Here is a 23984-nt window from a genome sequence, read left to right as displayed (position 1 = left end):
CAAAAAACGTGCTTTTCGTAAGACTATAGTATGACTTCCAAAATGACCTTTTCGGACATGATTTCAAATAGTCTAAATATTGATTTAGGATGTTCCTGAGATCGTAAGAAACACTCCCTCAAGTGTTTGGGTTGATTTAAAACTATTTTCAGGAGGTGACTAACATCGTCCAAAAATTATTTTTCGCAAGGCTATAGTATGACTTCCAAAATGACCTTTTCGGACATGATTTCAAATGTCTAAATATTATTAGGATGTTCCTGAGATCGTAAGAAACACATCCCTGAAGTGTTTTGGGTTTGATTAATAACTATTTCAGGCGGTGACTAACATCGTGCCAAAAATTTATTTTTCGCAAGGCTATAGTATTACTTCTGGAAAATGACCAGTTCGGACATGATTTCAAAAAGGTCTAAATTTGTGATTTAGATGTTTCCTGAGATCGTAATAAACACTCCCTCAAGGGTTCATGTTGATTAAAAAATTTTTCAGGGGGTGACTAACATCGTCCAAAATTCATTTTTCGCAAGGCTATAGTATGACTTCCGAAAAATGACCCATTTCGGACATGAATTGTTCAGATATGTCTAAACTTTAATTTAGGATGTTCCTGAGATCGTAATAAACACTCCCTGATGTTTTTCAGGTTGGTTATACAAAAATTTTCATGAGGGTGACGTAACATCGTCCAAAAACGCGTTTTCGTAAGACTATAGTATGACTGTCCAAAAATGACCTTGTGGACATGATTTCAAATATGTCTAAAATTGTGATTTAGGAATTTCCTGAGATCGTAATAAACACTCCCTGACGTGTTCCAGGTTGATTAAAAAAATTTTTCAGAGGGTGACTAACATGTTCAAAAAACGCGTTTTTCGTAAGACTATAGTATGACTTCCGAAAATGACCTTGTCCGACATTATTTCAAATATGTCTAAATTGTGACTTAGGATGTTCCTCAGATCGTAATAAACACTCCCTCAAGTGTTTCAGATATAAAATTGTTTTCAGCGGGTGACTAACATGCAAGGTTATAATAGTTTTGGATTTTTAATTATAGTTTAGTTTTAATTAGTTTTGACTTTTTTTTCTCTTATTCAATTAGTTTTAATTAGTTTTTAGAGCTGGTTTGTTAGTTTTTATTAGTTATCGTTTTTTTTCTGAATGCTTAGTTTTAGTTTAGTTTAGTTTAGTTTTAGTATTAGTTTTAGTTATTTCATATATTTTATCTTCCTCATCATCCTATTCAAAGAAATTAGTGAGGCGTGGATATGTGTTACCCTGGACACTTTATTTGGGGGTCGGGTTAGGGCGGCTCATGGACTGAGCAGAGACACAATGTACCGTACAATGTATAAATTCCCTATAGCAGGTTGAGGGGGGGTGCAATCCATACACAACGTCACTTACGTGAAACAATGCGAAGATGTGCAAAGCATGAGAAGAGATGCACAAAGCAGCCAGCAGTTAAAGCAGATAGAAACATATATAAACCAGCTAACCAGCAGTTAAAGCAGATAGGAACCTATTATAAACCAGCTAACCAGCAGTTAAAGCAGACAGAAACATATATAAACCACTTATAAACATATATAACCCAGTTCCTCATCAGTAAACCACACCTTAGCAGATCTCTCATCTCTTAATCATCTCCAGTTCCATTATTATCCAACTTTGCTTCAGTTCAGTTCAGCTAGCTGTAGCTAGTAACATCAAACGTTTTTTAACATTCTAACAGGTTCCATACCTCTGTAATTGGATTAGTTTTCCTCCTCCTCTTTTCTCCTCTTCTAAACTGTGCAGTTCAGGGCTTGGAAGGCCTTTTCATGGTGATAAACTCTCCAGTTTTAACCTGGATGCTAGTTCAACACTGACTCTGTCCTTTAGCTCTGCTCTGTCTCTGTCACTCACGCACACACACGGTACGCCAAAAAAAAAAAAAACGACCCCACTCATCACTACAGTAAACCCCAGACAGGACTGTGCTGCTGTGTCCCAGCTTTAGTCTGTATGTTCCAGGTAGAGTGGGGACCAGAAGACGACTGGAAACCACAAATGACCAGACATGACAGACTGTGAAGTGTCGTATGGTGTCACCAGCTCAAACTGCTGAAGTGAAATAAATTAATTTCATATCAATCCGACATTGACAAAGACGAAAACGAAGGGAATTGTATCCATAATTTTTATACGTTTTAGTTAGTTTTGTAAGCTCACAATACAGTTTCAGTTAGTTATCGTTTTTTTCTTTTAATTAGAGTTTTTATTAATTTCAGTTAACGAAAATGTTTTTTCAATTTTAGTTTTCGTCATTTCGTTCATTTTCGTTAACGATAATAACCTTGCTAACGTGGTCCAAAAATTCATTTTTTGCAAGGCTTTAGTATTACTTCTGAAAATGACCATTTCGGACATGATTTCAAAAATGTCTAAATTGTGATTTAAGATGTTCCTGAGATCGTAATAAACACTCCCTCAAGTGTTTCAGGTTGATTAAAAACTATTTTCAGAGGGTGACTAACATGTTCAAAAAATGCGTTTTTCGTAAGACTAGTATGACTTCCCAATTTGACCTCCGTTCACATCAGGTCTAATGCAGTTCAGCTTTTTGGGTCAAATCTTATTTTTTGTGCGTTGGTTCATATTTTATATTAAATGCGACTTCTATCAGTTTTGAGTCTGAACTGACGTGATCGTCATCGTAGTATTGGAATTAAAGTTGTGATGGTTTCTCGAGTCCCATTTTCTCATAGTATTTCCTGTTCATTTTAGTTTTATTATAGTATTTCAGTTGTTTAATTTTATCATATGTATGTATACGTGCGTTCGTCTGATACTTACAGTCATTACTGAATTAAATCCTGATCATCGACTGTTGGACATGAGTCAAACACAAAGGTCGGACATTTATGATCAGCTCATACAAGATAATATCTTTATTTATATTTTCTTTACAATACTGAAAAACACATGATTAACGAACAATTCTTAGTAAAATCTTTCACAGAAAAACGACAGTAAAATATTGATACAAAAATAAACTTTATGAATGAAATGAATATAAACCAACGATGCGTTCAGGTACATTCAGTATCTGCAGGTTTTCACTCACACTATGTACAACAGAACAGGATGAACATCTACAGACCATAATAATCATGTCTGAGGACGAGAGTTTGGATCCAAACTGGTCACATGTTTCCATTTAATGTTTGTTGACGTGTTCTTTAGGTTCTGGTCCGACTGAACCGGTTCCACCAGAGCTAAACTAATTCAACTAAAGTCAGCTGTGAATGAAGTGCAACGTTTGTGGACGTTTAAGGGTCAAAGTTCATCTGAAGGAACATCAACACACAGACAGCAGAACACATTCACTTTAAAACACACACAATACTGCACAGCCGGCTCCAGCCACAACACGTCGGACCGGCACCGGGGTCCGGTCCATTTACATCGGACGCCCAGGAGGGTCTTCGGCGCCGTTCAGTTTCCCTTTGAAGTCGAGGTCGGAAACAAACCGATAAAAACACTGTCGGAGTTCAAACAGAATCCACACAAATACACGAAGAACACGTGGACTTCACGACGACACTGGACCTGATGGGTCCGATCTACTGTTGAGGGTCCAGCCCCTTCAACTACGGTCACCATGGTAACGGAGGCGCTGATGCCTTTAAGGTCCGTCTGCACCCGCACCAGAACCAACCAGAACCCACCAGAACCCACCAGAACCACCACAACCGCCAATGGTCTGCCATAAAACTACAACGGTATCAACAGACGAGACGGATTTTACTGAGTCAGATTAGAAGAACCCGGCGCAAACAGAACCAGAACCAAAGATTATTGAACCAGGTTAGAGGAGAACCATCAGAGTTACCCAGAACCTCTGAGGGACCAAGAACCATCAGAGTTACCGAGAACCTCTGAGGGACCAAGAACCTCCAAGATACAGAAAACCTCTGAGGGATCGAGAACCATCAGAGACACCGAGAACCTCTGAGATCCTGGCTCTACAGTGTTTTCAGATCAGATGAATTTAAACCAAAGTTTGTCTGAATGTGAATACGAACATTTTTCAATCTTTAACAGATTGTCATAGAACACAGACCGGTTCATTTGTCCATCACTGGTTCTACTGGCTCTAGTGGTTCTAGCAGTTCTACTGGTTCTGGTGGTTCTAATGGTTCTGGTGGTTCTAATGGTGCTGGTGGTTCTAGTGGTTCTGGTGGTTCTACTGGTTCTGTCTGAACATTGGTGAAGGTCATGAGGACAGAACGACTCTTCTGTGTCGTGGATTAAATCGGACTCTCAGATGTTCTCAGGAGGAATTAATCCTGAAATATTTAGGGCAACACGTGGAGAAAGAACCCAAATGTTCACCATCTGGATCCGTCTGAGGAGCCGCAGCTGTGTTAAAGTTCTGGTTCTGGTTCTGGGGTTCGTTGGACTCACTCATTCACTCATACACACCGTCAGTGCAGCTTCTTCTCCTGAGGAGCAGGTTCTGTCACATCTATCGGACGTGGACTTAATACTGATTTCTTGATCCTCAGCTGAACTTTTGAACTTCAGAACCAGGTCCCGAATGGACCCGACTCATCTGAGTTAGAGTTTGATTGTTGGTTCAGAACCCAAACCCGTGGACCGTGCAGGACCTGGACTCTTCAGAACATCACCTCCTCACAGCTGCCGTAGTCACTCTCCACCATACTGGACCCGTCGAAGCTGCGGGGGTTCGGCGCCCCCCCGGTTCTGGTCTGAGGCTGGGCCGGGTTCTGGTTCTGGCCGTGGCCCGGCGGTGGCGGCGGCGGCGGACTGGGCTGCTCTGCGTAGGAGGGCATGGCCACGCTGAGGCGCATGCTCAGCCGCTTGTATCCGGCCGACACGTTGTCCAGGCTGCGGGTGTGCGCCGTCGGGTAGTAGCTGATGGCCGTGTACTCGTTGGGACACTGGGCGCTAGGCAACGGCAGCCCGTCCGGACCCAGGAAGTCGTCCAGGTTCTGGTTACTGTAACAGGGCGGCAGCGGGGCGCGGCGGTCGCAGCGGTCCAGAGGGAACGGGAACCCGCCGAACCGCGAGTTCCTGCGAGAGTCCATGGTGGACGTGGAGTAGGTGTCCTCCACGATGTCGAACTGGGGGAACTCCTGGACAGACGGACGGCCGTAGTAGTCCGGGTCAGCCGGGTACACTGAGGACAGAGGACAGACGTTAGCAACGACACTGAGGACAGACGTTAGCAACGACACTGAGGACAGAGGACAGACGTTAGCAACGACACTGAGGACAGACGTTAGCAACGACACTGAGGACAGACGTTAGCAACGACACTGAGGACAGAGGACAGACGTTAGCAACGACACTGAGGACAGACGTTAGCAACGACACTGAGGACAGAGGACAGACGTTAGCAACGACACTGAGAACAGACGTTAGCAACGACACTGAGGACAGAGGACAGACGTTAGCAACGACACTGAGGACAGACGTTAGCAACGACACTGAGGACAGACGTTAGCAACGACACTGAGGACAGAGGACAGACGTTAGCAACGACACTGAGGACAGACATTAGCAACGACACTGAGGACAGAGGACAGACGTTAGCAACGACACTGAGGACAGACGTTAGCAACGACACTGAGGACAGACGTTAGCAACGACACTGAGGACAGAGGTTAGCAACAACACTGAGGACAGAGGACAGACGTTAGCAACGACACTGAGGACAGACGTTAGCAACGACACTGAGGACAGAGGACAGACGTTAGCAACGACACTGAGGACAGAGGACAGACGTTAGCAACGACACTGAGGACAGAGGACAGACGTTAGCAACGACACTGAGGACAGAGGACAGACGTTTGCAACGACACTGAGGACAGAGGACAGACGTTTGCAACGACACTGAGGACAGAGGACAGACGTTTGCAACGACACTGAGGACAGAGGACAGACGTTTGCAACGACACTGAGGACAGACGTTAGCAACGACACTGAGGACAGAGGTTAGCAACGACACTGAGGACAGAGGACAGACGTTAGCAACGACACTGAGGACAGACGTTAGCAACGACACTGAGGACAGAGGACAGACGTTAGCAACGACACTGAGGACAGACGTTAGCAACGACACTGAGGACAGAGGACAGACGTTTGCAACGACACTGAGGACAGACGTTAGCAACGACACTGAGGACAGAGGTTAGCAACGACACTGAGGACAGAGGACAGACGTTAGCAACGACACTGAGGACAGACGTTAGCAACGACACTGAGGACAGAGGACAGACGTTAGCAACGACACTGAGGACAGACGTTAGCAATGACACTGAGGACAGACGTTAGCAACGACACTGAGGACAGACGTTGGCAATGACACTGAGGACAGACGTTAGCAACGACACTGAGGACAGAGGACAGACGTTAGCAACGACACTGAGGACAGACGTTAGCAATGACACTGAGGACAGACGTTAGCAACGACACTGAGGACAGATGTTAGCAACGACACTGAGGACAGAGGTTAGCAACGACACTGAGGACAGACGTTAGCAACGACACTGAGGACAGAGGACAGACGTTAGCAACGACACTGAGGACAGACGTTAGCAACGACACTGAGGACAGACGTTAGCAATGACACTGAGGACAGAGGTTAGCAACGACACTGAGGACAGAGGACAGACGTTAGCAACGACACTGAGGACAGACGTTAGCAACGACACTGAGGACAGAGGACAGACGTTAGCAACGACACTGAGGACAGACGTTAGCAACGACACTGAGGACAGAGGACAGACGTTAGCAACGACACTGAGGACAGACGTTAGCAATGACACTGAGGACAGACGTTAGCAACGACACTGAAGACAGACGTTAGCAACGACACTGAGGACAGACGTTGGCAATGACACTGAGGACAGACGTTAGCAACGACACTGAGGACAGACGTTAGCAACGACACTGAGGACAGACGTTAGCATTTCACCGACACAGAACCAACATGTTTCAGTGAAACTGGATCCATTTCAGTTTCTGTGGATCAGATTACACACATTACATTGTTTTAATCTTGTTACATTTTTACATTCTTCTTTTTTTTCTTTTTTTTATCACGCCATTACGTTGTTTTTCTTTTAAGTTTTTTGTCGTTTTCCATTTTAATCCCATTTCTAGTTTTTTTTTTTTTTTTTTTTAATTTGCGTCTTCCATTACATTAAACATCGACATCAGAGCTAATCAGCTGAGTTTCCATGTGTTAGTTTTTGTGTTTTTCTCGTTTTCATATGATTCTAATTAAACGTCTGGTTTCTTCATCATCCTTTAAACTCACTTAACATTAAATGACTCTTTTCTACTCGACATGTGACTCATTGTATCTCGTTTTTCTGCATCTGTCGTTGGTTTTGATGGATTCATCTTCAGTCTTTCCTGTTCTGTTCTCAGTTTCCCATCATGCACTGGGGGCCTGAATGGCTCCATGACAGAGCTCTGATTGGAGGTGACTGATGCAGTTCCTGAACGTATCGTGGTGCATTCACTGACAGAATCAGCTCAAGAGGTTTAAGGTTTATTCCAGACGCCGACGCTGGAACCAGAGCATGACAACGACAACGCGTCCTTTATTCACACGATAAAGGTCGAGGAGATGGATGACCTGTCAGGACGCCGTCGTCTGGGGAACGATGACATGACGGACACCTGAGCAGCCCAGACACAACGGAGTCCACGAGGGGACACGACGCATGAGACACCGCCGGGTTTGATTGATGGGAAATACAGAAAAAACAGCCAGTCAGAGATAAGACAGAAAAAACAGCCAATCAGAGATAAGACTGAAAAAACAACCAATCAGGGATAAGACAGAAAAAACAGCCAATCAGAGATAAGACAGAAAAAACAGCCAATCAGAGATAAGACTGAAAAAACAGCCAATCAGGGATAAGACAGAAAAAACAGCCAATCAGAGATAAGACAGAAAAAACAGCCAATCAGAGATAAGACAGAAAAAAACAGCCAATCAGAGATAAGACTGAAAAAACAGCAAATCAGAGATAAGACTGAAAAAACAGCCAATCAGAGATAAGACTGAAAAAACAGCAAATCAGAGATAACAGAAAAAACAGCCAATCAGGGATAAGACTGAAAAAACAACCAATCAGGGATAAGACAGAAAAAACAGCCAATCAGAGATAACAGAAAAAACAGCCAATCAGGGATAAGACAGAAAAAACAGCCAATCAGAGATAAGACTGAAAAAACAGCAAATCAGAGATAAGACTGAAAAAACAGCCAATCAGAGATAAGACTGAAAAAACAGCCAATCAGAGATAAGACAGAAAAAACAGCCAATCAGAGATAAGACAGAAAAAACAGCCAATCAGAGATAAGACAGAAAAAACAGCCAATCAGAGATAAGACGGAAAAAACAGCCAATCAGAGATAAGACAGAAAAAAACAGCCAATCAGAGATAAGACAGAAAAAACAGCCAGAGATAAGACAGAAAAAACAGCCAATCAGAGATAAGACGGAAAAAACAGCCAATCAGAGATAAGACAGAAAAAAACAGCCAATCAGAGATAAGACAGAAAAAACAGCCAGAGATAAGACTGAAAAAACAGCCAATCAGAGATAAGACTGAAAAAACAGCCAATCAGAGATAAGACAGAAAAAACAGCCAATCAGAGATAAGACAGAAAAAACAGCCAATCAGAGATAAGACAGAAAAAACAGCCAATCAGAGATAAGACGGAAAAAACAGCCAATCAGAGATAAGACAGAAAAAAACAGCCAATCAGAGATAAGACAGAAAAACAGCCAATCAGAGATAAGACAGAAAAAACAGCCAATCAGAGATGAGACAGAAAAAACAGCCAATCAGAGAAAAGACGACAGAAAAAACAGCCAGAGAAAAGATGATCGAAAGAGGAGGATGAAGAGGACAATGATGAAGAGGATGAAGAGGAGGTGGAGGTTGTGTAAAGTGCAGTGGATGGAAATGCTCTGGACTCATTCTTCATGGAGTCGACGCCTCAGTGAGAAACAATCATCAGACAAAGACACGACTCGGAAGAATCATGGGACGAATGTTTCATCTTCTGAGTTTAATCAACGTCGCGTGTTGACAGATGACTCCACGGACGCCCCGCACTTCCCATGATGCACCGGGCCAACACTATTTAATAGGTGTTTACCATGACCTTGAATGGACGCTTTGGATGAAACGATTCAGAGTTAAGATGGATTCACCGACGAGTTTGATTGGATTTAATGGAAGAGAAAGACAGCTCTGTAACACTGGGTTTAAAACTAACACTGGGTTTAAAACTAACACTGGGTTTAAAACTAACACTGGGTTTAAAATAAAAACTGGGATTAAAGAAACACTGGGTTTGACTGATTTATCCAGAAAACCGTCTAATTTCATCTAATGGGCTGTTGAAGACAGAACCGTATTTGTATATTTGTACTGTATATTTGTACATTTGTGTATTTGTATATTTGTGTATTTGTATATCTGTATATTTGTGTATTTGTATAATTGTGTATTTGTATATTTGTATATCTGTATATTTGTGTATTTGTATATTTGTACTGTATATTTGTATATTTGTGTATCTGTATATTTGTATAATTGTGTATTTGTACATTTGTGTATTTGTATAACTGTGTATTTGTATATTTGTGTATTTGTATATTTGTATATTTTTGTATTTGTGTCTTTGTATATTTGTGTATTTGTATATTTTTGTATTTGTGTATTTGTATATTTGTGTATTTGTATAACTGTATATTTGTGTATTTGTATATGTTTGTGTCTTTGTATATTTGTGTATTTGTATATTTTTGTATTTGTGTCTTTGTATATTTGTGTATTTGTATATTTGTATATCTGTGTATTTGTATATTTGTGTATCTGAACCCCCCCCCTTGGTGGATGTTGGATCAGGAGGGGGAATAGAACCATCAACTCTCATATGTCCAATAATAACATACTAAACATCCTGAACTAAACCAAACTGTTTTTCTGTCAGTACTTATAAAACGAACGCTCCCATCTTTTCCCCACAGTCTGCATCAAACCCCCACATCTAGAACCCGGGTTCTCCACGGGTCAGCGCACTAGTTCTAGGACTACTGGTCTGGTTCTGAGTGGAACCTGTTCTGATCCAACTGACTGGGTTTCCTGTTGTTCTCCTGGTTCAGCTGCTCATCTGTTTGGGTGGAGTTTTATTTTCCTGACATAAATAACCCTGAGCGTCCGTCCGTCCGTGTCTTTGTCCTGTCTGTCCCTCAGGTGTCTCACCTTCGTAGTCCATGTCCCACTGGTTCTTCCTGATGGAATCGTTGTCGGAGCAGGACGGGGGTCTGGTCGGAAGGTTGGGGGCCACGCTGCAGACCACGGGCCCCGTGGGCTTGGACGAGGCCCCCCCCCCTCCGGAGCCGATCTGGCTGCGGGGGCGGAGGGACCGGAAGGGGGTGTGGTCCAGGTCGTTGGAGGCGGGGTCGACCAGCGAGCTCATCTCAATGGGGTTGAGGTCGTGGGCGTCGGCCTTCAGGCTTTTGGCCAAACTGGGCTGAAAATAACTAAAAAAAGAAAAACAAAAAACAGTGAAGACGAGAACGCACGTCCCACACATTTAATCTGAACCAGCAGAGTCTAAAACTGTCCAATAATGACCTTTTACCATTTATGGACGCTTTCTTTATAATTCATGTGTATTTTCAGAATTCCTCCAGTGTTTCACTCACATCTACATCCTGTTCATTAAACGCGTGTTTGATCAAACGTCCTCATCAAACTTTAATGTACAAGAAAAAGACGAACACAGAATGAAAACGGTTCAAACGAGACGAGATGGAAACAGAAAATGGAATGAAAAAAAAAACCACAGACAAAAACGGGAAAAACCTCTGAATAACTTCACAGCGTTGTGACCAAACACTGTTTGTTAATGAACCCTGTTCTGATGAAACTGAGGTCAAAGGACACATTAATGACATTAAAAAGACACTGGAGCCACATTTATATCCACAGAAATAGGGTTTAGAAAAACAGGAAAAACTGTTTCTGCTCCAATTCTGTTCAGAAAATGATTCATTAAACAAAAAGGAACAAAATAAGATAAAAGTGAGAAAGAAAGAAGATAAAAATGAGACAAAAACAATGAAAATGAGAAGAAAATGAAACAATAGACAATGAGATAAAAACAAGAAAAAAAAAGGCAAAAGTTAGATAAAAACATGATAAAAAAAGAGAAAACGCCGATGAAAATAAGATGAAGACAAATTTAAAATCAGATCAAATCAGATGAAAATGACTAAATGAGGTGAATTTATTTAGATTTTTAATAGATGAACTTCAGCTTCAAATGACTGTTTTACTGTTCTACTGAATTAAATCTGTGTTTTTTAAAGATCATTTGAATCATGTTTGAACTTTTCGTCTCAGATTTGTCTGTTTTTAACGTGGTTTTATCGACGTCTACGTGCATTAACTCATCTTCGTCTTCTCAGATGTTGTGTTTGTGATCTGACAGACGCTGAGGTTCAGTCGGTTGTGACGTAGATGATAAATGTCAACGTGTGTTTCCAGGTTTTACTGCGAAACGTAAAAACCTCCGACGTTCCCGGGCGTGAAAACACGGACCGTGTAGATTCATCAGGTGAACGAGGACGTCTGCGCAGAAGAACGTCCATAAAACTGAAACTGATGATGATGCATTTTCACGTTTGTTTTTTCCGCTGACGTCCCTGAACAACTTGACACTTTTACAATTGATTCAGCAGCAAAATGTGGTGGGATTCTGCTGCGTTTGTTTCCCCTCACCTGTTCAGAGGAAACACAATAACACAATGAAGCAAAGCTGCTGTTTAGACTGAGACGCATAATGGACGAGGACGGACTTTGACCTGGAGGTTTGATCAGATTTACCCCAAAAACACAAACTGTCCGTGAAACAATGAACAGACCCAGTTTGAACCTTCACATCAAACCACAGCAGAAATAAACGCCTGATTAAAACACAGATTTAGTCAGTTATGTCTTTAAAGGAAAACGCAGACATACGGACAGACTGTTTATGTTGGAACAAACAACACGACACAAATGAGTGAAAACAGGATGAAAATGGTACGAAAAAACATGAAAAATGAAAATTTAAAATGGGACAAACACGGAATGAAAAAGGTAAAAATAAAATGAAAACGGTTAAAATGAGATGAAAACAGGGACAAAAAAGGAAAATGAAAGAAAACCAATAAAACCAGGACGAGAAAAAGAGAAAAACGTGAAAAAATTTGAAAAAATATGAAAATGAGATGAAAACTAGATAAAGGAACGAAAAACGAAAAAATTATGATGATGAGAACATGTCGAGAAAAAAAACAGAAAAAGATGAAAAAAAAGATGAACATGAAATGAAAAGGGTTTAAATGAGATGAAAATCCACTGAAAACAAGATGAAAATGTGGAAAATGATGGAAAACATGCAGAATAGTCTTACCCGTTGGAGTCCTGGACACACATCGGCTTCTTCTTCTTATGTTGAACGTAACGTTTACGAACACAAACAAAGATGGCGACTAAGAAGAGCAGCCCCACCACGCTGACGCTGATCTCCAGGATCTCCATGAAACCGACAGAAGGACGGACCTGAAGGAGAAGGAACAGACGAATGAAGCGGCAGACCGGGACGCACAAGGGTTCAAGATGAGCAATAAGTTAAATATATTAAAGAAGTGAAATATGAACTGACCACAGGCAGAGGGTCACAGTGGATGGAACCATCAGAAACTTTACAGTCGAAACTGTCAGGACACGAGTTCGGTGAACAACCATGACACCTGGAGGAGGAGGAGGGGGAGGAGGAGGGGGAGGAGGGGGAGGAGAAGAAGGAGGGGAGGAGGGAGAGGAGGAAGAGGAGGAGGAGGGGAGGAGAGGAGGAGGAGGGAGGAGGAGGAGGGAGAGGAGGAAGAGGAGGAGGAGGGGAGAGGAGAAGGAGGAGGAGGAGGGAGAGGAGGAAAAGGAGGAGGAGGGGGAGGAGGAGGAGGGAGAGGAGGAAGAGGAGGGGGAGGAAGAGAAGGAGGAGGGAGAGGAGGAAGAGGAGGAGGAGGAGGGAGAGGAGGAAAAGGAAGAGGGAGAGGAGGAAGAGGAGGAGGGGAGGAGGAGGGGGGGTGAGAAGGAGGGAGAGGAGGAGGAGGAAGAGGAGGAGGAGGAGGGAGAGGAGGAAAAGGAAGAGGGAGAGGAGGAAGAGGAGGAGGGAGAGGAGGAGGAGGAAGAGGAGGAGGGAGAGGAGGAAGAGGAGGACGGAGAGGAGGAAGAGGAGGGAGAGGGGGAGGAAGAAGAAGAGGAGTTAGAAGAGGAGGAGGGAAAAGAGGAAGAGGAGGAGGAAGAGGAGGAGGAGGAGGGAGAGGAGGAAGAGGAAGGTTAAAATGTGACTGAGCTCATGTTCAAAGTGCTGTCATTGATCTCATTAAACTCTTCATCAAACAGTGAAACAAAGTCATTATTGACCCGTTTACATCCACGTTCATATCTGATCAGTGGAGGTATCAGATGATTACTGATCCCAAGTCTGTGTTTGATTGTATTGATAATGGGATCCCTCAGGGCACCGTCTTAGACTCCATGGTTTTATGCAGGTTCAGATGGAGGTCTACAGATGGACCCGGATCACACTGACCCCCTTTACACTGATCCTCTGATCAATATCTGATGATTATTGATCATGTAAACAGTCTAATGCAGTTTTCCAGGTTCATCTGCTTTATTTAGTTCAGTTCCATCTGAAAAATGATGAAATGACAGAAAACAGAACATAGATGACAAGAACAGGAAGGTTCTACAGGGGTTGGACAAAATAATGGAAACACCTCAAAAAATCAACAAAATATAATTTAATATGGTGTAGGTCCGCCTTTTGCAATTACAGCCTCAATTCTCCGAGGTATTGATTCATACAACTTGTGAATTGTTTCCAAAGGAATTTGAAGCCATTCTTCAGTTAGAATACCCTCCAACTCTTTTAGAGATGATGGCGGTGGAAATCGACGTCTTACTTGAATCTCTAAAACTGACCATAAATGCTCAATAATGTTGAGGTCTGGGGACTGTGCCGGCCATACGAGATGCTCAACTTCATTAGAATGTTCCTCATGCCATTCTTTAACAATTCTAGCTGTATGGATTGGGGCATTATCATCTTGAGGTGAAGGTGTTTCCATTATTTTGTCCAACCCCTGTATGTCACTAGGTCTGAATTCTGACTTAAATCCAATAATGGACTGAAATGTCTAAACCAGAGTTTAAGGATGATGCTATTTACGAAGTGACTGTGAACGCATCACAGCTGATTGTTACAGTTATTGGGTTTATATCGTCATGGAAACGGACTCATTGGTTCAGATTTATGGATTCTGATTCTAATTCCATTAATAAAACAGGCTGTTTTAAAACCTCAGGTCAGACTCCTGATCCTGGGACCAGGACTCTGTCTGGTCCGGTCTGATCCTGAGGTTCTGGGTTCAAGTCCAGGACTGCTTTCCAGACGTTGGGGGATGGGGGTGGGGGGTTCAGCTGGGACTAAAGGGAAGCGTTTGTTTGTTGTGACAGCGGTGACTAATGAGGCGGTGGCGGCGCTTTGGCCCACGAGTCAAGGTTACACTTGACTGATGAGTTCTATACGGAACAACCCAGAACCCACAGGACCCACAGGACCTGCAGGACCTGCTGGACCTGGTTAGTCCAACAGAAAACCACCACTCACTAACAATAAATACAGCAGTGAAAAATACAGATCAGACCAACGATGACAGTCTGGTTTGGAAAGACATTCATAAAGATGAAAAAAAAAATACAAAAACAGACAAAAAAAGACAAAAAACAGGACAAAAAAAATAGACAAAAACAGGACAACAGAAAACAAAACCAGACAAAAAAAGGACAAAAAAAGACAAAAACAGGAGAAAAAAAAGACAAGAACAGGACAAAAAAAGACAAAAACAGGACAAAAAAATAGACAAAAACAGGACAAAAAAAGACAAAAACAGGAGAAAAAAAAGACAAAAACAGGACAAAAAAAGACAAAAACAGGACAAAAAAATAGACAAAAACAGGACAAAATAAGACAAAACCAGACAAAAAAAAGGACTAAAATAGATAAATACAAACGAAAAAAGGACAAAAAAAAGACAAAAACAGGAGTAAAAAAAAGATAAAAACAGAACAAAAAAAGGACAAACGGGACAAAAAAGACAAAAACAGAAAAAGAACAGGACAAAAAAAGAGACAAAAACAGGACAAAAATCCAAATCCAAGCCCAAAGCAGCTGCTGTCTTTGTGTTAATGTTAATCTGTGTGTGTTGGATCAGGAGTTTGTGGACGGCGTGTCCAGGTTAAAACCCTTTGACTGTAAATGTAGACAAATATATTGATTATTAAACTCTTAAGACCCACTGTCCACGTTTGTGGACAAGAGTTTCACAACTTCATACAAAAAAATAAAGAAAAGAAAAGAAAAGAAAAGAAAAGAAAAGAAAAGAAAAGAAAAGAAAAGAAAAGAAAAGAAAAGAAAAGAAAACTGTCCACCACAAAGGACATTCCATAAAAAATTTAAAAACTGCATCTGAAAAAACTGCATCATGATGTTTCGAATACAGGCACTTAAAAACAAAAAAGCTTGTACTTAGCTGGTCTTAGGAGGTTAAGATATTTACTTTGATCATATATACAGTTGGTCTGATCTGTATATATGATAAAAGTGTGTTTAGTTAAATATATTTATTATTAATAGGTTTACTTTGATCATATATACAGTTGGTCTGATCTGTATAATTTCATATCTGAACCCTTTAAAGTCAAACCTTCATAAAGCTGTGGTGAAAACGTTCCTATTACATCAGATCATAAATATATGGACTTTATTCTTAGACATATTTTCTTCAACATTTATGATCATAATCTATAGAATAAACACATGGATTTGTTTTTTTTTATACTATAATCTCATTTTCTACATTTATTGTCATTCCATTCTATTTTCTCTGATTCTCAGGTTTTATGCCATTTTTTCAGAGACTATACTTATATAATAAACTTATTACAACTTATTTATTTATTGTAATTGTTTTTGTTTTTTATTCTAAATTAAAGTTATTTCACATAATTCCACAGTTTTTTCATTAATTGCAGTTTTTTTTCAAATAGAAAATCTTTTCTTTTCTTCACAAAGTTTCCTCTGAGTTTTTTTACTGAATATTTATAACTTTTCTGTCGGACAAATCCAGGATTAACATCTTCAGCATCTGATTTTCTTCTTTTCTTGGTTTTGATGATTCTTCTGTCTGTGAATCTGTAACTTTCATCTTTTTGTCAACATTTATACTTGTTTTTTTTATCTCGTGTTGTATTATTCGTCTTTTTTCTTTCTAACCTCTGCTTTGATCATGTTTGTTGAAACCCCAGGTCTATGTTTTCTTTTAGTTTTCTTGGTTCTTTCAGACCTCGGTGTCGGCCTCTGACCTCTGAGCCGGTTGCCAGGTGACGATGCGTGTGCGTGTTTACCTGGTGTGGGCGTCGTCCTCGGTGCAGTTGCACAGGTAGCCCTGGGCTTTGGGGACGCACACCCGACCCAACGTACACGGATGAGACGCACACGGGTTATCGGTCAGTTCACAGCGGACGCCGTGGAAGAGTCCGGAACAGCGGCACCGTGGCTCTGCAACAGGAAACAGGTACACAGGAAAAGGTCAGAGGGTCAGTCAGAAGGTCAGAGGTAAGAAGGTCAGGGGTCAGAAGGTCGGAGGGTCAGGGGTCAGAGGTCAACAGAAGGTCAATCTGGAAAAAATATACATGTACATGAGGAATCCATGTATATATTAACTGACATCATTTAGAGCAGGGGTCTCAAAGGTTCTAATCCGGCCCCTGAGAGGAATTTGCAAAGTGCAGAAGTCCCCCAGTCAAGGCTGTGGAACTTATTTTAGTTCAGGTTCCACATACAGACCAATATGAGCTATAGTAAAATAACAGCAGAAGAACCTGCAAAAAATAATAACTCCATATTTTCCTCTTGGTTTGATGTGATAATAATGACAACTTCATATTTTTGTATTTGTTTTATTGCAAAAAATAACATTAACTTATGAAATTATTTACATTTATAAACTATCCTGTAACAATAAAATGTGAATAATCTGAACAAATATGAGCAACCTGAAATGTCTAAAGAAAATTCAGCACAATTTTAACAATCTTCTGAGTTTAGTGTCTTTGTAGATCCGATCCATAATGCACATGTAGAAATGATAAGTTGAGGCAGAATATTGTTAAAATTGCACTGATTTCTCCTAAGAAATTTCTGTTTTTTCCAGGTTATTCACAACTGTTTTGTTTGGATAGTTTATAAAAGTAAGTATTTTCATCATTTAATGGGGATTTTTTTGCACTAAAAGAAAGACAAAAATTCTGAGTTGTCATTGCTTATAGGTTGTTATGCTATTATTTTACTGGTCTGGCCCACTTCTGATCAAATTTAGCTGAATGTGGCCCCTGGACTAAAATGAGTTTGAGACCCCTGATTTAGAGGTTTATAAAAATATAATTAAAATAATCACACAAAGTTTAAAATGACAAAAAAAGGTTGTATATAATTATAAATGATGTCAGATTGTAAACAGTATTTATATGGGTTTATATTTACCCGTTTATGTGGTGGATTATGATGTAGAATTATAAATATGAAAAATATTGTATTAACTGATATAAACATGTTCCTATAAACTGATGGTGTTTGTTGTGATGTGTTTATTTGGCCTGGTATCGGCTGTTTGGCCCGGTATCGGCTGTCTGGCCCGGTATCGGCTGTCTGGCCCGGTATCGGCTGTTTGGACCGGTATCGGCTGTCTGGACCGGTATCGGCTGTCTGGACCGGTATCGGCTGTTTGGACCGGTATTGGCTGTCTGGACCGGTATCGGCTGTCTGGACCGGTATCGGCTGTTTGGACCTGTATCGGCTGTTTGGAGGCGCTGCTGTGTTTCTGTGTTTGATCCACATATAGAATAAATGCAGCTGCAGACGTTCCATACAAACATCTGTCACAGATGCTTCTGTCTTCTGTGTTCAGACAAACACAGATGCTTTCGTTCCATTAACCATGAGCTTCAACTGGTCGTAAGTGGTGTAAAGAGCCGAGCGCTGAAGAGGATTGGACTCAAAACAAAGACACGTGTACGGGTCGATGAAGATGCCTGTCAGTGCGACCACCGGGGCTCTGAGTTCAGACAGAGGTGAATCCACAGCACTTTGGAGCTTTTCTTTGTACTCTGGGTAGGGCTGTGCAATTAATCGAAATTCAATTACGATTTCGATTATTACACGCAACGATTACAAAAATTATGTAATCGAGAAAAAACGATTATTAATTTTGCACGCAAGCTACCATGAGCTGCTCTGCCCCACCCCCCTCTAAGCTACTGCTGCCAGCTAGCCGGCAGGTCCACCCAAAGAGGAAAGTTGTACCTGGCGGTCTGGAAAAATAGCAGGAGAATCGCAGCAGAAGTGCTTGGTAAACAAAAAAGGCAAGTCAAAATTAATTGTATAGAACCACTTTGGGTTTGATGAAGAGCAAAAACCCATTACGTGCAAAAAGTGTTTCGTAGTTGTGTCCGCACCGATCGGTAACACAGCAAACCTTTTTAACCATCTAAAGTTTAACCACCGCGACCTTTATCATAATCTTATGAAAAACTAAAACATAAAAAAAAACTCTGTCTACAACTTCGTCCACAATGCAATCTTCAGTCTCCGAATCTCTTTACGCTGCAACTCCTGTATTAACCTAACTGAAACCTCACGGCACGTCACTGAATTTATTATGTTTCATACTACATTGAACATACTTGAATTTATAATTTGCACTTTACGTGAGTTTTTTTTTATTGCTCCAGTTCTATGGCAAGTCTAGAGCAGTTTAATTCCAGTGCACTATTTGTTTACAAAAGGAAACATACTTGAATTTACAGTACACTTATTTGCATTCAAAGATTTTTTTGTTTCGTACAAAAGTGAACATACTTTGTTTTAATGGTTAAAAGCTTTATTTATATTTAAAGAGTATATCTTACATTGTTTTGCAAGAAAAAAATAAACAACTTTAAGGTTAACAAATAATCGTTTTTAATAATCGTGATTTCAATTATTGCTAAAATAATCGTGATTATTTTTTTTCTATAATCGAGCAGCCCTAACTCTGGGTTCTGCTGGAGCTGACGACTCATACGCGTCACTTCCTTCTACGTCTGGAGTCGAGTTTAGCAGAAACGTGCATGAAAATAAGGGTGGGAAAAAAAACAACAACAAGAGCTCAAGTGTTAGTATGCTAACAGGCTAACAGCTAAGCTAACAGGCTAACAGCTAACCAATACAGAGTGTTCCATGCATTAGTAAAAGTGTGGTTCCGTTGGAGCTCTGAGGGTCTGAACCTGATGCTTCATGGTGGGTTTCTGCTTCTTCTTCATGTGAATCTCCTCCACAGGTTTAGTCTGTGTTTCATTCATGTCCTTCTATGTTTAAAGTCCACTTGGTTTGATCCACATGTTCATGTTTCCTTCAAGAACTGAACCTGTTGAACATGTTCTTCTGTTCTGGGTTTAAAGTCTTTAATGTTTTTCTTCTTCTGTGGTTTTATTGTTGAATTGAATGGCCTTCAGTCTGGGTTTGTCCAACAGTTAATGATGTTGTTGCGATTCCTCTCTGTCCTATTGTTCGCGAAACCCGTTATTGTTGTCGTCTGTGCTGTTTGTGCTTCGTTTCACTAATTGACTTCATTGTCCTTCATTCACACACATTTGCATCAGAACCATTTTTGTCCATGAGTTGGTTTTGTTTCCATCTGTTCATCTATTATCCAAACTAAACCCATCTGTTTAGGACCGCTTTCTCTATGTGACCACTATGGGCTCTATGCACAGCACCACAACTTCCTGAACTTCAGGTGGCTCCGTTATTTTCTTGTCTTTCATTATTGGACACACTGATTAATCCAGGTGTGCCTAATTAATCAGTAGTCACAACAAGAAGTAGCAGACACACCTGGATTAATCAGTGTGTCCAATAATGAAAGAGGAAATAAAGGACCCGCCTGAAGTTCAGGAAGTAGTGGGGCTGTGCATAGAGTCCACTGCACTGCCCAATTTTTAACCTTTATTTTTGACTCTGTTTTATACTCTCCTGTTTTACTGGACGGTGTCCTCGAGTGCCAAGAAAGGCGCCTATAAAAAAGTATTATTATTATAATATGTGAAAAATAGAAACAGGTTTTAATGATCGTCCTTATAAACGGTGCTGAGTCACTATGTTTAACCCTCTGGTACCCGCCCACAGAGCCTCTGGTACCCGCCCACAGAGCCTCTGGTACCCGCCCACAGAGCCTCTGGTACCTGCCCACAGAGCCTCTGGTACCCACCCACAGAGCCTCTAGTACCCGCCCACAGAACCTCTGGTACCCACCCACAGAGCCTCTAGTACCCGCCCATAGAGCCTCTAGTACCCGCCCACAGAACCTCTGGTACCCACCCACAGAGCCTCTAGTACCCGCCCATAGAGCCTCTGGTACCCGCCCACAGAGCCTCTGGTACCCACCCACAGAGCCTCTGGTACCCGCACACAGAGCCTCTGGTACCCGCCCACAGAGCTTCTAGTACCCGCCCACAGAGCCTCTGGTACCCGCCCACAGAGCCTCTAGTACCTGCCCACAGAGCCTCTGGTACCCGCCCACAGAGCTCCTTTAACCTACTGCTCATCATCTGCACTGTAATAATGTCAACATGTGTTTATACAACTGGTTTGAACTTTTTTACATTTTTTTTCTATTTCATCAACTTGATCCATAAACAAACTAGAAGCACTCGGAGAGCGCAGACCTCCGCCAAGGCTGATCAGTGGCCCCCCCCTGTGGGCCCCCCCACGCCAAGGAGGTTATGTTTTTGCCAGGGTTTGTTTGTTTGTTTGTTTGTCTGTCCGTTAGTGTGCAACATAACTCAAAAAGTTATGGACAAATTTTGATGTAATTTTCAGGGTTTGTTGGAAATGGGCCCCCCCGTGGGCCCCCCCACCCCCGATCACCACCAAAATTTAATCATTTCTTCCTTATCCCATTTCCAACAAACCCTGAAAATTTCATCCAAATCTGTCCATAACTTTTTGAGTTATGTTGCACACTAACGGACAGACAGACAAACAAACAAACAAACAAACAAACAAACAAACAAACAAACAGACAAACAAACAAACCCTGGCAAAAACATAACCTCCTTGGCGGAGGTAAAAATACCAAAAATATTCAATAACTGTCATAACTGATCTGTAACTTTTTTTGAATCCTACAGATATTATTGATCCAAAGCCGGTCACGTGACCAGTGTGTGGCCTCACCTCCGCTGGCGTCCTCCTCACAGGTGCCTCCGTTCATGCAGGTGTTCCTGGTACAGGCTCCGCCTCCACAGCACTGATACACCCCGAACACCCGCCTGCTGCCCGGCCCCGCCCATTCCCCCACATCAGAGACGCTGATTGGCTCTCCATTGAGCTCCAGGGCCTCCATGCAGCCAGCAAAACTGGGTGGGGTCCCATGGGTGTTGGGGGCGGGGTCTGGGCTCATGGCGGCGAACAGCAGGGCGCCGTGGGAACGCATCATCCGACACGGCTCAGAGAGGACGGTGGACGCTGGGCGCTCCTGGTCCAGGGTCAGTGTCACCACCGAGGAGTTGACCTCCAGATGAACCCGGTGCCAGACGCCGTCAGATAGAGACTCGGACCGCATCAGGACGGAACCGGGACCGGAGTCACCACAACGGAACCAGAACTGGAGCTCAGCGCCGGTCAGCTGAGGAGGAAACGGAAACACAAGGTCATACCGAGGTCACCACAGAGGTCACCGCAGGGGTCACCACCAGGGTTACCATGAGGGTCACCACGGGTCACCACCAGGTCACCACGGGGTCACCATGGGTCATCACCAGGTCACCACGGGTCACCACCAGGTCACCACAGGGGTCACCATGGGTCATCACCAGGTCACCATGGGTCACCAGCAGGTCACCACAGGGGTCACCACGGGTCACCAGCAGGTCACAACGGGGTCACCACCATCACCACTTGTTTACAGAGGCTGTAGAAGCTCTTTTCATTAACTACGTTCCCACTCTCCTGCATCACATCAGCTGACACACATTAAATCTGTGTGGACTGTAGAGTCTGTTTTCAGCTGTTCCAGTTCAGCTCACTATGAGCTTTACTCACTATGAGTCTGGCATTTAACTTTCAGAAACCTGTAGGAACTCTGTATAAACCTGTTTGGTTCTGGAGCTGGACCTGTATCCTTTCCAGGTTTTCCAGACTTTTCGAAACGCTGCAGCATTGGTTGGTATTTTTGTTTTTTACTGGTTGGTGTTTTTTTTTTTAGTGGTTGGTGTGTGTGTGTTTGTTAGTGGTTGGTGTGTGTTTTTTTATTGGTTGGTGTGTTTCTCTGCTGTTTGTGCTTCTTCGTCTCATGTTGCCGTTGTTTCCTCCACAGAGTTCCTCTTTATTCGCATTCATCAACATCAGCCTCGTGCACCACCGCCTCCACCACCGCTGCTGCTGCGTCAGCGTTTCCTCAAACTACCAGGCCTCAGCTCTTTCTGCACCTTTTATCGCTTCATGTTTTCTTGATGTAACCGAGGCCTCTCCATATCTGACCTCTTTCATAAACACATGCAGTGTGTATCTTGTAAACTGCCGAGTATCAGCTGTGATGAATTATTCAGACGTTCTCCTCCGCTCCCACTTTTCTAATTGCTCACAAGACAATGAGCTTCTCCTTCTTCTGTTGGAAGTGGAGCTAAAACACCACCTGCTCTCATCACCTTCAGTCTGGTTCAGTTTCTGCTGATTCAGGCTGTGACGACCAAGGGACAAGGATGACAGTTACATGTATATTAGACCCAAACGTCCACCTTTAACCCTTAAAGACCCAAATGTCCACCTTTAACCCTTGAAGATTTTAATGGTCAGAAAAAACTAATGAATATTAAATATCTGTCTGCTTTCTTTAACATTAGCTTGTCGAGATATTATGGGGATAAATATTCTATTCTATTCTATTCTATTCTATTCTATTCTATTCTATTCTATTCTATTCTATTCTATTCTATTCTATCATTTCAGGATGATTTCAGGTCCTGACTTAAACTTGAATAAACCAGTTGGACTGAAGCCACATCATGTTTTCATATCGACTCATACGACCGTTTTCCATCGTTTCTTTTCATCCACGCTGTCGGATCCATCGACCAGTAATGTTCCTCACGTATCAAAGACCAGGTTCGTCCTGTGAAGCTGCTGAAGCTCCAGTAGTGGAACACGTGGGATGGTGCAGATATCCGGGGCTCATCTTTTCATCTATTTTCCATGACTGTGTGCGACTTGTGCTGTGTTTTATGGAGATATTTGAGCAGAAACAGCAGTTTGATGCACTGAGGCTTTAACGGTATGAGCCGCCGTGTCAACACCAACTCCACCGGGACACGACGACGGCAGCAGCAGCATCCTGTACGACACAGAGCACAGTTCAACACAACCATGTGTCGACGGCGTTCTGCTTGTGCACAGGTAGAGGCAGAACGGCACCGCGCTGTTGGAAGGATTCACTTAACGTGATCGTACATAATAAAACAAGGCGACGTGAGACTGCGTTGATCCACAGGAGATGTGTTTATATGCACAGCGTACAAATGGAGATGGAGGCTATGCATACATTTACATGTTAAAGACGCCACGGAGTCCAGCACACGGAGAAAAGACACCGACAGACGAGAGCAGCCGTGACACCGGATCAGAAAAACAACCGACACATGGACGAACAAAAAGGAGGAGAAGAAGGAGATCAGATCAGACCAGATCAGATCAGATCTGAACAAAGCCTTTAGAAGCACAAACAC

At 42.3% G+C, this 23984-nt stretch overlaps 1 protein-coding gene across 1 annotated transcript in view; it reads right to left on the bottom strand.

The window, feature by feature from the left end:
• Positions 1-2912: 2912 nt before the first annotated feature.
• Positions 2913-23984, bottom strand: part of fat2 (FAT atypical cadherin 2) — a 119514-nt gene continuing 98442 nt past the window's right edge. Inside the window, exons 24-29 of the mRNA XM_030145411.1 lie at positions 21439-21889; positions 16569-16722; positions 12763-12850; positions 12511-12659; positions 10311-10591; positions 2913-5191 (exon numbers count right to left, since the gene is read on the bottom strand). Coding sequence (XP_030001271.1) covers positions 4668-5191; positions 10311-10591; positions 12511-12659; positions 12763-12850; positions 16569-16722; positions 21439-21889 — 1647 coding nt within the window. The 3' untranslated portion in view covers positions 2913-4667. The remainder of the gene's footprint in view (positions 5192-10310; positions 10592-12510; positions 12660-12762; positions 12851-16568; positions 16723-21438; positions 21890-23984) is intronic.

This window comes from Sphaeramia orbicularis, chromosome 10 (assembly GCF_902148855.1).
Source record: "Sphaeramia orbicularis chromosome 10, fSphaOr1.1, whole genome shotgun sequence".
NCBI lineage: Eukaryota > Metazoa > Chordata > Actinopteri > Kurtiformes > Apogonidae > Sphaeramia > Sphaeramia orbicularis.
Note: the sequence above shows the minus strand (reverse complement) of the source record. Positions and strands in the feature narration are given on the sequence as shown.